General features: G+C 35.0%; 1 protein-coding gene and 1 long non-coding RNA gene across 2 annotated transcripts; both read right to left on the bottom strand.

Moving 5' to 3' along the window:
* Positions 1–2,380: 2,380 nt before the first annotated feature.
* LOC110442357 lies at positions 2,381–4,347 on the bottom strand. The gene is made up of 2 exons (XR_002462009.1): positions 2,958–4,347; positions 2,381–2,907 (listed from the first exon to the last, which is right to left on the bottom strand). It is a non-coding gene; the product is annotated as an uncharacterized LOC110442357 (long non-coding RNA).
* Positions 4,348–4,354: 7 nt separating this feature from the next.
* LOC110442356 (TATA box-binding protein-like protein 1) lies at positions 4,355–14,993 on the bottom strand. The gene is made up of 5 exons (XM_021485918.1): positions 14,232–14,993; positions 13,187–13,269; positions 10,868–11,035; positions 8,964–9,058; positions 4,355–7,921 (listed from the first exon to the last, which is right to left on the bottom strand). The coding sequence occupies exons 1-5, from the start codon at positions 14,505–14,507 to the stop codon at positions 7,677–7,679; spliced, it is 867 nt and encodes a 288-aa protein (XP_021341593.1). The 5' UTR covers positions 14,508–14,993; the 3' UTR covers positions 4,355–7,676.
* Positions 14,994–15,526: the final 533 nt, after the last annotated feature.

Raw genomic sequence — 15,526 nt, 5'->3', positions numbered from 1 at the left:
CGCCGGAAGTATTTTGTGTTAAGTGTCAATGACATAAACGCTCTTTAGCTGTACAGCTTTAACTTTTGACCCTGTCAGACATGTAATTGTTTTGAACCATTGTCGTCTGATAAACTCGTCCATTATTACGTCCATCCTATACCTTTTGATATAGTTCTATTACCTAATGAGATTAGCTGGTCGGACACATCCTTGGGTCTGAAAGGTCAACTTAATTGGCTTATCTGGTCAGGTACATGGGAGTTGGCTTGGTTTTATGGGGTTTAACAACCTATAACAGCTAAGATCAACGTGCCTCCATGTATACTGGCTACATATGTTTTTAGTACTGCAGAAATCACCCACCGACCTTAAGAAAGTCGGTTTAATAAATCTCTCTTATGACCACATTCAACATCTCCACAACTTAATAAAAAAATAACCGCACTAAATGCCGATATTATATGTTAGTGCAGGAACTGCTATTCTAAGTTGAATTGAAAGTGGACTTATTTGGCCGTCATACTTTTAGGTAGTCTATCCTGGGTCTGTTAGATGAAGAGTTTTGCAGATTGTTAGCTCAACTAATACAAAGTACATGCATTTGATAGTTTATGGGATAGTGCAGAATCCATTGTTTGTCAAGTTGTTCTTTATAAAAAAACTTGTTTCCCCGTACCACTGTAAATAAAACTGTAAACTATGAATTGGACCGTTTTTTCTCCTACCCTTCACAGGCGTGTCTCCCGTTTTAGCCGGGAAAGATCAGCTTGTCACCCCCTAGGGGGAGATAGCCTCGTGCCGATTAGCACACGTATTCAATTGTGACGTCATTAAAATGCGTCATCGGTAATTGTGACGTCCTCAAAAGTGAATGACGATATGCATACCCCACATGTGTTTTGGTTTACAAACATGGCAGACTACTGTCGGTGGAGCTGTGACTGAAATAATAGGATGGGAGAAAAATAATCATCCCCTACCTTGAGGGTGTAACAGAGAAATCTCCAACCCTCGGGGTGATTTTTTTGGTTGTTTAACCATCACTCCTCGGGTTTGAGATTTCTCTGTCACACCCTCAGGGCAGGGGAAGATTATATTAATCTGCATGATTATAATAGTTTTCCATAAATCAATTCTGAAAGGGAACCCAAAATATGGTCACCTTACCAACTGAGTCATATACCAACACGGAATTAAAAGTTTCTGTATGTATGAGCAAGTGTAGCCTGTAGTTTTTTCTTGTTACTTGTCTGCAATGCGACAACTTGAGAATCATTGGGCATAGAGTCATATCCTGTTTGGCTTGTATAGCTTTAATTGTTAGATAAACCGCAAATACATTTGGAAAATCAACATTGACAACATTTTAAGGTTAGCGAGGGTCAAACTAATCAAATTAATCCAAATGGCTTCTGAAAACTGCTTAAGATATCAAGCGGACACTGTTTCAGCAATTGAATAAAGGGCCACAACTCCATAAAATATATATATGGTCGTATAATGATAATGGTTATCAAACTTGTCCAAGCTTGCATGGTAATTAACCATCCAATGAAGTTGAAATGTAATAGAGATATTGAGCGGTCATTAAGCTCTCCCGCGTCTTTCGACGGTCGTTTGAAAACCTGGTTAAATTCCAAAAGGACTGTATTTTAGAATATTTAGCGCAAAGGTCCTGTACACTGGTAAATAAAGTGTCATCATATATACCCTTGAAGACGAACGACCTCAAAGCTTATTGCAAATAATACATTTATACGCCTTATGTTTATTTTTTGTTACACTAGAAAAATTGTTATTATTCATGCACTTGAAAATCCATACGAGAAATTTTCTATATGCTATATAAACGCTGTATATCATTATTTATAACTTTAAGTGAGCGATACAGGCCAATTCGATACTTGTTTACATATTTGACGCCTGTCTATGCTCTATCATCATATGCGTTTGCTGATTCTGACCACAGAATTAGATTTAAGTCCATGTTCTGACCTTGAATAGGAGTTAATGCTATTTCTTTGAGCAAACCTTGTAACGATCTATGCCTGCAAGCGCATTGCCAACTATAGGAGTCTATGCCATTCGGTTCTTCAGTAATGGTTATTTATAATGATTCACATATTTAATACTCCTTTCTCCTCCAAGCTTACTATGTCCTGTTGTCATTCTATACTAGCAAGTGCACAGAACTGTGTATTTACCCCTTCTAAATGGTAGCAAACCAAACACCAATCATGTACTTTCACTTAGTTTCACTTGGTTTAACTTACTTTATTCTGAACTCAGGCATATATCTGCCTCTATATTCAGATCATAGTCCGTATATGTACTAGTACACAACGTAGATTCATGTCTTTACACCATTCATCAAACAAATATTACAAATACAAAATAATACTGTCAAACAAATTTTATTTTTAAGAATAGAAAAATGAACAATGAGATGAAGAAATAGTGAATGATTATTTTGTGTCTTACCTAGACTCCTCTCACACTGAATGTGATTCAAAAACAATCCATGATCAGTTTCAACATTCAAATATCCTTATCACATTAACAGGTACACTGTGTACCTATGTTAACATCATCAGACAACAGTTGTATGATGTGCCAATACACTTTGAAATGTTATCAGTTTTTTTTTTACTGAGGGATTACCTCCGGGCAAAGCTGGCGAATCTCGACTTACACTCACTCACAAAACCTGAAGATAATTTGTTCAAAATAAAATGGTTAGCCTTACAAATGTACATTTTTCACAGCCATACACATTACAATCTACAGACATTTAGCACATTTTCGATGTAAACACCCATACACAGTACCTTTTTCTCCTTTCGTACCTGGTATAAGTTTACACGCCATACACAATACATTTAATTAGCACAACATGTTATAAGTGTGTTCAGCCATACACAGTACCTTTTTCTCCTTTCGTACCTTGTATAAGTTTACATGCGCATACACAGTACCTTTTTCTCCTTTCGTACCTGGTATAAGTTTACACGCCATACACAGTACCTTTTTCTCCTTTCGTACCTGGTATAAGTTTACATGCTATACACAATACATTTAATTAGCACAACACGTTATAAGTGTCTTCGGCCATACACAGTACCTTTAATTAGCACAACACGTTATAAGTGTCTTCAGCCATACACAGTACCTTTAATTAGCACAACATGTTATACGTGTCTTCAGCCATACACAGTACCTTTAATTAGCACAACACGTTATAAGTGTCTCCAGCCATACACGGTATGTATATCAGCATACATTGAATATTATGCAGTGCCTCAGCACAATCTGGATGTCCTCTACCAAACACAATATTGTTTTGTATATTTACATACTGCACAGTGCCTCTAGAAGATTTGGTTTGAACATAAAGAGACACATGGCACCTCAACATGTTTTGTTTGTATACCTGCTATATTAAAGAGTACCGTATCAATTATTTAATTCTGCGAGTCTAATATTCAGGCGGTGTTCTGATCAGGACAAGTAAGCCAGTTATCAATTTCGTGTAACGTGGTCCTGCAAAAATATCACACTCACGAGGGTACTTTATATTTGGGTGACGAGATTTACTTTACAATTATTTTGTGAAAATCAAGTAAATTAAACACCGAGTTGTTGTTTAATTTCCGTATTCGGCATTAAACAGTTATTATTTTGTGCGAGTCTGTACATACCAATGTATCAATTGTATTTGTATAAATATACATTCATCGAGATTATAATCAATGGGTATTGAATTTTGCGTTATTTTTGTATAATTAGCAACCACAAATAGAGCAAAAATTAAATCCCCTGTGAATAACACCAACTATACCGTACCTTAGCATGTTTTTCATGTTAAGATGCCATACACAGTACACACATTTTTTTTTACTTGCACATTTTGATGTCTATAGCCATACAAGGTGCTCCAAAACATTTTGGATGTAAACAGGCATAACAGCACTAAGGACGTTTTGTATAGTATATACACGCTAGATATCCTGGTACATCACCTAAAGCATGATTTTGACGTTTACAGCTTTTTACAGTGCCTTAGCACTACTTGGCTGTGAATAAGCCATGCAAATATCCTATATACATTCTAGATGCTAAACTCTGTCAATAGCACATTCAAGTTAGCATACCTGTATCTCCAAACAGTAAGCATGTTTTGTATGGACATCCCCATACAATTAGCACATTTTGTGTGGATATCCCCATACAGTTAGCAAATTTTGTATGGATATCCCCATACAGTTAGCACATTTTGTATGGATAATCCCATACAGTTAGCACATTTTGTATGCATATCACAATGTAGTTAGCACATTTTCTGTGGATATCCCCATACAGTTAGCACATTTTGTATGCATATCACAATGTAGTTAGCACATTTTCTGTGGATATCCCCATACAGTTAGCACATTTTGTATGCATAATCCCATACAGTTAGCACATTTTGAATGCCATACACAGTCCCTTTTTACATTTGATTTGGATACAGTCATATTATATGCAGTAGCTAAGCAAACATTGTATATTAAGTACTTTACACAGCACCTCAGAATATGTTAAAAGTTTTACAGTAATGCCCTCAACACCCTGATCAGAATGTAAAACAAGCCCTGTAATGTGCTTAACGTGTACTCGCGATTGAGCCAATACTACTCTTGACAGACCTAACTGATAAGTTGATACACTGGGTCACACAATAGCATTAGTACATATGTACTTAACTCTCTCACTCAATGACGGCCCAAATACACGAATAATAGTTTTACAGGTAATACATGCATTCTCCATAAGACATTTTCATACATTAAACAAATACATATACATCAGGGTTGACTAAATGCAGTTTCACTAAATGTGGTTGTACAGAACGGCACAATAGTTACATCAATTTACACCTTTTACTTCCATGGGATGTGAACGTCAGATTACATCTTAGAACAACTCCTCTTAAAGACAAATTATACATTACACACATAATGCAAAATTCTCACCAGAAACACACATCCTTTCATTAAACTGATCAAATCATTTTCTTCAAATGAACACAAATCATGTACAAATAAACTATAGTACAAACTGTGACCCAGCAGGCATGTGAAGTGACCACCAGACTAGTAAACAATGCTTTAGTATCAGGTGATAATCACTGTTGACCACTTACTTTTGGTTTGGTAGTTTTTGAGATTGCAAATGAAATATTGGACACATTTTCTGATGTCACCTATGCCCTCATCAAATTAAGGAAATACATGAGGCAGGGACGTGGTAAGATGTACCTGTGGCAATAATACGGCTCAAAGTTCCAAAACAAATGTTTTTTTATCCATGTAGACTGCAATTGTATTAAGTAAACAATCCATAGGTGAAATCAAATGCCAAAATTTAATGCTTCAAAAAAGACCAAAATCTCAGAATAGTGAGAAACAAAATTCGAACCTAAGAAATATTGTTCAAACATTAGCATTTCCATGTTATACCTAAATATTTACAAAAGAATTAGAAATTGGACTGGACTCGGCAGTATGAACAGATGGTTAAGTAACACGATCTTGCTCTTTAACCGTTACACTATTGGTAAGAAATTCTCAATATTTATACATCTTGAATGATTACTTTGTCATCATTTTACAAATTTCATAAATGTATTTGACGAATGAAATTAAGTTAGATGATTCATTTATAATCTCAATTATCTAGAAACTAATGGCTGGTTTTGCAATGGCTACAACAAATGGCAGTATTTTAAAACAAATACCTTGAAACAATATAGATATTGTTAACATAACCAAAACAAAATGCAGGGTTTTTGCCAGCTATTTTGGGAAAGGGCCCCTGAGCAGGAATTGGAAAAATATCAGCTGTATTTGGCAAAAATTGGGAAATTTAATCATTGTTTGGGATCCCCTGAGTGACATGTACAGGTTTGGGAAATTATCATAAGTTTGGAAAAAATAAAACCTACAATGTGATTTGCAAAAGGTTTTCCTCTAGCTGTTCCTTATAATAAAATGTATAGCAATAAATTCAGTGTTTTTGTTTATTCAAATGCTCCTTTATGTACGGTAATACTTTGGATGTTGTACATATAACGACTGGAAACTTGCATAAACATTCCTTTAATCCAATTGGGAAAATAAGACTGAAATTGGGAAAAAACAGGGTCATTTTTCAATTGGGAATGGGTCCCTGTATCGGACCCTATAAACACCTGGCAAAACCCCTAAAATGATAATAATAGCATATGAGGTTTCCTAACAACCCTTTGTCATGATCATCATTAGAACATTCTTATCAAGTTTCAGTTAAATTGGCCCATTGAAACTTTTTAGGTTCAGTTTGAAAGATTATAAATTCAAAATGGCAGCCATATTGGATTTCTGATTGAACTGAAAAATAGCAGTACCTTGCATTGTTAGGATTAGAAGTAGATCATCTCACTAAGGTTCAGTTTAATCTACAAATCAAAATTAGCTTTTATGTTTGGAATGGGGTTTTCTGGTGGCTGTGTGACGGCCTTATTGGATTTCGTAGTGACTTTAAAATTAGCATTTCCTCAGGATGGTGTCAGTAATTATTCCCATCAATCGTCTATTTCAGCTTTATTTGAATGAAGTAAAAAATTCATGCACGATGGGTGCCGGTCGAGGACCGACAATAAAGGATTGCAAAAGGTCACCTGAGACTTTGCCACAGCTGAACTAAAAAGAGATGCACTTCTGATATAGCTGGAATCTTAACATCAATTTACATACAAATTACAATCTGAAAGTTTGTCATTTGATTGTAAAACAAATAAATGCAACAGTGAGAACATCTGCATTTAATGTGCTGATGTGAGATAATCAATGAGAAATAACTTGTTGATAAAGACACACTCTACTATATAGCACTTCTACAGGGTCAAATGATTTTTTTCTGCTGTTTTTATTTCACCTAACTACACTTACTACTATCTTTGCATTTTGGCCATAGTTGCTGATTATTTAGATAGTAGACATTTAACATTCATTGAACATACATAGACAGTACTGATTACGAGCGACAAGGATTTTAATTGTCAGGTATAACTAACACTCATTCAAATTGAATGCATTCGCCATTAAGGCAAGAAAAATGGAAGGACTAGCATCGTGACCTATATGTACCTTCTTAGCTAATAGATGCAAGGGTAAGTGACCCTCCAGTACAGAAAAGGTTTAATTGACTTCTATCGGAAACAACGTTGCTGAAAGTTGTTATACACGAATTCAAAATAAGGAACCATTTTATCTTGAAATGCATAAGACTATCATGCAGTGAATTTTCTACCTCTTCATTTGGGAAAATAGCAACCACCAAAAAACACATGATTTTGAAATACGTGATTTTTACATTGATTTTGAATTATTTTTTTATTGAAAAATAGACAAAAATTTTACCCTAATAAATCACTGCTTTGGACAATTTTTTTTATTTTTTTTGGATATATTGAAAATATGCTTTGGTATGCCATTTCTGACCAAAACGGGAGTTTGACTGCACCCCGCTAAACCAAGAAGCGGCAGTAATGGTCAGTCTGATATATCACAGTGTACATCCAGTGTTATAAGTCTGCACAAACCTTTGACTGTTCCTCAAGATATACACACAAAAATAGGATACATTTGCACATTCAACAATACTGGTGAGAACACTCAATCCTGGCTTTCATCACTATCAAAACTTTCTTCACTATCGGCACCGTTATCCGAGTCCAAACCCTCACAGTCGTCAAAGTTCATCACCGGACGTTTTGGTTTGACAATGCCTCGTTGTTTATTAATAAATCTAGCTTCATTTTCTAACAAACTTTTGTCAATGTCCTGGTCATCAGCACGGAACTCCAACACCAGTGGGAATATATGTTCTATTGCCGACTGCACATTAGCAACACATGGCGCTGTTAAAAAAAAAAAAACACAGAAAAAAAAACATTACTAGAATTTTGAAAATATCATCCAGCATCTGAAGTCATATCATAGCACAGGTACTAGCTGCCTCGTCTGTCAATACACCCATGATAGGCCATCATTTATATAAACAAGTACATTACGGGTGCATTGACAGATGAGGCTAGTACCTGTGAGAAAGGTTCTTTCTATATATCAAATGGTTCAAGATCATAACTGAAAATGAAAACAACTAAGCATTGCAATGATGTCTAAAAAATCAAAGCTAAAGTTTTAATCTTGATACCCCTTTATTGATTTTCTTTGCCATGATTTATATTGCTGCCTTATTTAACTCTCCCCATTAATACTGATTACCAATTCAAACAGGCTCCATCTTGCCCAGTGACAGTGAAACTAGTCAGTTAAAAGACACTTCTACAGAAATGTACACATATGCTTAGGCAGACAACATTCCATGATCTTATAACAATGTTGCCCCAAGTTCCATCAGATTTATTTTACAGGTTTTACAACTTTGTAACTGTTATAAGGTCATATGAAGACATTTGTATATATAGACATGGCAAAAATAAGTTTCAAGAGGAAAGAACATATGTCACACCTCACTAGTGAACCTATTGTTTCAAATGAATTGACTTTACTGATAAAGATAACAGTGTACAAATGAACAAGTGAAAACTGAATACTATTTAAGTCTTTCAGGCAAAATCATTTTCTCAATTGAAAAACTACTCAGGTGTTTTTGGTTTGTAAAAAGATTCTTTTAAGACAACCCCTACAATATGACCAGAAGTAGTGATACAATCTAACTAAATCCCCACCCTCCTGTCTCCTCTCTGTGTTCATATAAACACAGGTCTTCATCCCAAGTTAGAACAATCTAACGGATTTGCATTTACATGCAACTGAAATTATGGTCAACATTTTATTACTATAAATTATCACATGACTTTGATCTAATAAGCCTGATGCTTACAGACATGAAGCATTTGACAGTGACACTGATTACCAAAATGGACTAGCACTCACCTGTGACAGTGATACTGCCCGTGGAGAATATTTTCAGGGTGGCTTTAGGTTCCTTTATCCTGTATGTGACACCTGGATGCAGCTCCGGTTCATAGCTTAAAAAGAAACAGATAGATTAATGTTCCATACTGCATAAAGACAATCATATTTCTTTGTAATTGTTTGTACTATTCAGTGATGGAGTAGAGATTTGATCGAAATCAAAACATTTCTAGGCAGTTATTGAATGGAAAGCAATTAACGAATAACAATTAAGCAGCCTCATTAAATAGTTATGCATCACATTGACCAGATCACCAAACTTAGCTTAAGACAGGCCACTATTGAAGTACACACCCAATTTTGTTAAAAAAATAAAATCCCCCCCCCCGCCCATCTCATAGAAATGCATTACTGTGGTAAAATATGCATGCATTATTTTCAAATTAGTATCCCCAAAAAACGGGTTTTAAAAGTAAGGTACAAAGATTTTATAAGGAAATCAGTAATTTTTTGCTCATAACATACATTCGAGTCTACAACTCTCTTATCAGAATGCAATACAGTGGTGATAAAAAAAACAGTAATATAATACACTAAATTTAATGACAAGGGATGCTTCAAGTTCATACTAAACAGTAAATAAGGTTTCGACATAAATGTAAATGCCTTGGAAACAAAACATTTTTGGAAAATCAGAATTATTGCAGAAGTAACCGATTATGTTGGGGTTCAGTTCTGTTAGCATAGACGTAATTTTTTCCAATGCCCATTATATGAGGGGATATGCCTTCTGTTAAGGCCAAATAAAAAATATGTGTTTCCCATTTCGGTTCCAAAAGAAATTAGGGTAGGGTAGGTAGGGAAAACGTTTTATTGATTTTTTTCATTTATTTTTTTCTGGTGAAGAAAATCTCCTGGTTACCACTGTGAATGTTAACAAGAATACCGCGGGGCGGAACAATATATGCCCGTTGAATGCCATATAGTATATACTTTCTTACATTGAAATAAGATCTGCATCATTCTAAGAGTGGTTAACTGACATGCTATAGAAAATGTAGGAGAAAATCTTCAGACAAAAAATCAAATACTGAAATGAATAAAGGGCAATTACTTTTGCAAAAATCGTCGAATCAAAATTCTTTTAAGGGAGCTCGAGACACAACTTCATATCATGATTATAATGTATACCAAGTTTCAAAGAGATTCGTTGAAAAATGTAGGAGGAGATTGCCGGACAAAAATCACTGAAATAAACAAAGGGCAATAACTTTTGCAAAAACTGTTGAATCAAAATTCTGTTCAAGGAAACACAACAACATATCATGATTATTTAGCCTACTAAGTATCAAAGAAATCCGTCAAAAAATGTAGGAGGAGATCTCCGGACAAAAAATCAAATACTGAAATGAACAAAGAGCAATTACTTCTGAAAAAATTGTCGAATCAAAATTCTTTTAAGGGAGACACAACTTCTTATCATGATTATAATGTATACCAAGTTTCAAAGAGATCAGGTGAAAAATGTAGGAGGAGATTGCCGGACAAACAAAAGTTTACGCCGGACTGATTGACAACCCCATACCATAATACTTCCGTCAAATTTGATGGGCGTATAAAAATGCATAACAAATTATATGTACACTTTGAACAATTAAACGTTTAATAAATGCCATACAGTGATGGTGAAAAACCAATAAAATATATTAGGGTCAGCATGAAAAAATAGGGTCGACCGGGAAACGGGAAACACAGGTATATATTTATTTGGCCTAATACAACATTGAGTTGTAAGAAGTATCACAATATAAAAACATGTATGGAAAGATCGCAAAAATAGGTATACACGTGAATAAAGCAAGAATTGACTATACAAGTTATGAAATCATGCAAAAACCAGAAACAATTTAATAGAAGAGTACCTTGCATGTTCAGTATGCTTTCGGGAAAAATTGGTTATTTTGATTTTAAAAGGAAGAATACAGGTTCCAAGGACATTGACAACCCTAAAGTTGGCGAATTTCACTCTGAACCCCAGCCTTTGCAATTGTCGGGCAAATCTCCTTGCTGCAATCTTTGATGCCTCTTCACTGCAACAAATTTATTCCACAATTAAATTCATGTATTCATGCTTCACTTTAAACAGTCATTAGACTCATTGTCTAAATAAAACTTCATGGATTTGTGAGCTACTGAAGATTACAAATCAAAATAATATTGCAATTTCCTTTCCAATATAAACACGGAGAGGTCACGAGGCTTAAGGGTCTCACCAACATATATATGCTCTCTAAATAAGCTCATGATCATAGTGCAGGGAAATACATTTTTGTTTAGGCTCTTAAAAAGAACATAAAGAAAACGTACAACAGAAATTAAAGCTTTCTTGATCTTAACTTGTCACCTTATCACACCAAAATCAATATTTGTCATGATGAAACAATTTTCAATATTATCCTCTACATATTATGAAGCATGGTGAAACTTTATGTATATTGTGGCTTCCACAAGACGTATACTAACACATATGTAACACATATATCGATCTGTCGTCGATTAACGACAGAACTCCGGCCCTCTATAATATGCGGGAAATAAGCGACCCGCGCCCGGGTCGCACTTCAAACTGATATTTTAGAAACAAATCGTCACTTTCACACACTTGTCGTACATGGATCGAAAGATCTATTCTTTATGCACTAGCTATAAATAGGTGGTATCAATAACATGTTTCAAAGATCATTACAAACAGTATTTTCCAACGTTTTCTATACCAATCTATGTTTTTAATGGAAATACGGACATGAGCAATGTCACATGACTTGACGAGATCTCGCACTACCGAAGGTATTTCCCAACGTTATGACGTAGGCCAGCGAGATTTTAGTCACGTTGCATTAGAAGGCGAAGCTATCAAAAAACTAGAGTAAAACAGAGTGAGTTTGAAAAATATGTTTTTAGTGATTGTATTAGTTGTTTGAGGCATGTAATTTATGTTCATCTGGTGCATAAAGAATAGATCTTTCGATCCAAGTACGACATGTGTGTGAAAGTGACAAATTGTTTCTAAAATATCAGTTTGAAGTGCGACCTGGGGCGCGGGGCGCTTATTTCCCGCATATTATAGAGGGTCGGAGTTCTGACGTTAATCGGTGACAGACCGATATAAAAAAAGTCGATAAATGTCAGAATAATTCGGACTAACTAACACAATGAAAGAGTGAAAGTACAAACAAGGCTTTCAGTTGACCCTTGACATTTAACAATTGAAGAAGTCAAATCAAACATCTGATGTGGGCGGATTTGCGTTTTGAAGTAGGGAGACTGGCATCATGGCATGACGTCGTTTTACTTATAATTTCTAATTTTATTATGATAAATGAACATAACTGGTTGACATGAATCTATTTTAATATTATAGTTTTCCTTTCTTAATTACATATAATAGAAATTCAATATTTCAAAGCCTGTTAAGATTAATCAAATATATTCTTGCTATTATGCTGATGATTTAAAGCTAAGTTTCAATTTAAACATTTGCAAAGAACTTCTTTTGTTTGATGTCAGGGAATCATAATCCTTGTGTCACTAATATAGTAATGAGACATAACTTTTGTTTAAAAAGAAGTCAATGATTGGTGTAGTTCAGCTTGTTAATCTCATTAGTTTGGCCAATTACTTGTGTCAATGATGACGCAGCGGAGACAGGTTTTGCCTTGCAGCATTAAAAATTATCTCAAGTTAATTTGGAGCAATCTAAGGAGCAATGGAAATTTTGTATGATTGTCAGATCAATTTCGGAGATTTCCATGTACACATGAGAAACATGAGATTGCTATTTTGATGCTAAAAATGGGAGACTCCTTGTAATATTGGGAGATATCAGATGTAGGTAAAATAGAATTTTACCAGAATTATGGTGAGTCAAAAATCTCAATTCTTTTACATCCGATAGTCAAAGCTCATTTTATCAAGGGTCTAATGAAAGCCCTGTACAAACATTGAAACTTCACATCTAGAGGCGATCGTTATGTGTAAAAGCAGTGAAACTTTGTATCTCAAGGCTCCCCCTATATGTAAAAGAACTGAAACTTCGTATCTAGAGGCTCCCCTTATGTGCACATGTTTAAGCATAGCAAAATTTCGTATCTATCTAGGCTCCCCTTATGTGTTAAAAAGCATAGTGAAACTTCACATCTAGAGGCTCCTCTTATGTGTAAAAGGACAGTGAAACTACATACCTTGTGGCTCCAGTACATGTTATTTTCCCAGAGGACCAAATAGTGGCGGTTGTGTATGGTCGCCTTATTTTCATATTGCACATCTGTAACAACACAAATTTTAGAGAATGCTAATAGCTATAAATAGTGATATTTGAAACAATTTAATAGAATGTCTTTGATAAAATATTTGAAGTTGTATGAATTTATACAAGACAAAAACATGCAATTTCCATTTCATTTAATTTTGTCACTGTATTGCGAGTGGTCATTTCTGCTAACTGTTTAATTTGTTTTTGTACAAATTTCAGATTAGTCACAAAAGACTTTCTAATTTAACCCAGTAAATATTGGTGATATGATGAACTACTTCAGATTACAATTAGTTCTTACATTTAGCAGAAATGACCACTCGCACTACAACACCAACCCACCATAGCTACATCAAATGCATGTCTTTTTGACAGTTATTGATTTTGAATATTTATGTGCACCTAGTATTTTGTGTAAATCAATGAATTGATAAACTAACAATAATATAATTACTAGGCAATCAGTAGGAAAGCCAAAATGTACTTTTATGTGAAATTTGGAATTTATCCTAAATTTCAAAATGGCTTTAAAATTATGTGTTCATTTGAAATCTGTGCTTACTCAGCAGAAAAACAATCTATGCCAAATGACTTGCACAGAGAAGTTGTAATTAATTTGTTTTATATTTTGCATTGCCCAATTGCAAGTTTTCCCTGGCCCCAACACTTGCACAGAGAAGATGTAATTAATTTGTTTTATATTTTGCATTGCCCAATTGCAAGTTTTCCCTGACCCCAACACCAGGCTTACTCAGCGGAAAATCACTCCATGCCAAATGACTTGCACAGAGAAGTTATAATTAATTTGTTTTGTATTTGCATTGCCCAATTGCAAGTTTTCCCTGGCCCCAACACCAGGCTTTTGACAGGTAGATGTATTGTCTGTCATAATGTCAAAAGTATGATGATGTGGCCAGATGATGGCAGATGAAAATTGGGCTGTGTGTTTCTCAAGTTTTGAGCTGAAAACATACACCAAATTCTCTCTTGTATTCAACATGTTTCCCATCCGTAGCGATTCTCCTCAGGTCGAGATGACATCGGGTGCTGTAACTCGCCACTACATTGTTAATAATGATGTCAATTGTTGGTCCGTCGTCTTGTCCATTCTCATGGGCACAATTCTCGTTTGTGTCGTGGGGGTCTATGCGATCATTCAGTGCTGCCGCAAGCGCCTCTCCATTCGTCCCATTCACACTTCCATCTTCACCAACCACAAGTAAGGCAGCCGCCTGTTGACTTTCCGCCATGACATGGGATACGACACTTGACTTTTTTTACCTCAAGTCTGAACTGTTAAACTGTCTGAGCTCACATGACAATACTTTCAATTTTGCGTATTAATAGACTTCAACTGCTGGTGCATTACACAAGCGAGCTCCAAATTACAGCTTTAAACATATACCAATATTTCACAGGAGAATCACACTTATTAATAGATTGTAAAAACTCTAATCCGAAAGTTCCTCATCGTCACTGTATCCAGCCTCTGTATTAAGATTCCGTTCCCAAGTTACCACAGAAAGGCTGAATCAGCAGGACCACTCTCTCCTTTTCTGTACATTGCAAACGTATGCCATAGTTTAAATTGACGGCCGTAGGCCAATATTCATTTAAGAAGTCTCTTCACTGTCACCCGCGTCTTCAAACTGTAATAATCACATAATTATCTAACAATTAAACAACAACAGCGAGATGAAATTGTAGCTGGCGGCCATGCTTTCTCTTCTTTTGCTCTCAAGCCAATCAAATTCGACAGAAGAGTTCAGGGGAAATAACTCTGAAATCCAAACACGAAATGATGGGTATCGCTGTATAATATATATGCTTATGTAAATTTAGATAAAATTATAGTCATATTTTCAGCATGAAATATAAAGTCAATAACGCATTTTCTTGGACGCTGAGTGGCTGCCAGTGATAGTCAGTAATGTAACCAAAAATAATATGTATGATGGAAAATAAATTCATGATTATTCATCATTCACACATATTTTAAATTCACAAAAAAATAATCGAAAAAGCACTCTTTACATCATATTTGACGTGATAATTTTCAATTAATTTAGAACAAAACTAATTTATGAAATGTAATTTAGAGTTCAAACTAAATGTAGTATCATTTTCGTGTATGCCATCTACGAATGAGTTTCGAGTGAATTTCTTTTGTTTTGTTTTGTCAAACCTGTTCTCGTCAGAATACAGAATATAATTTCCCTCCTTATGCGTAACCCATATGGACCCAGTTATATAGTCTAATAATTCAACT

This window comes from Mizuhopecten yessoensis, unplaced genomic scaffold, assembly GCF_002113885.1.
Source record: "Mizuhopecten yessoensis strain PY_sf001 unplaced genomic scaffold, ASM211388v2 scaffold716253, whole genome shotgun sequence".
NCBI classification, from domain to species: Eukaryota; Metazoa; Mollusca; class Bivalvia; order Pectinida; family Pectinidae; genus Mizuhopecten; species Mizuhopecten yessoensis.
Note: the sequence above shows the minus strand (reverse complement) of the source record. Positions and strands in the feature narration are given on the sequence as shown.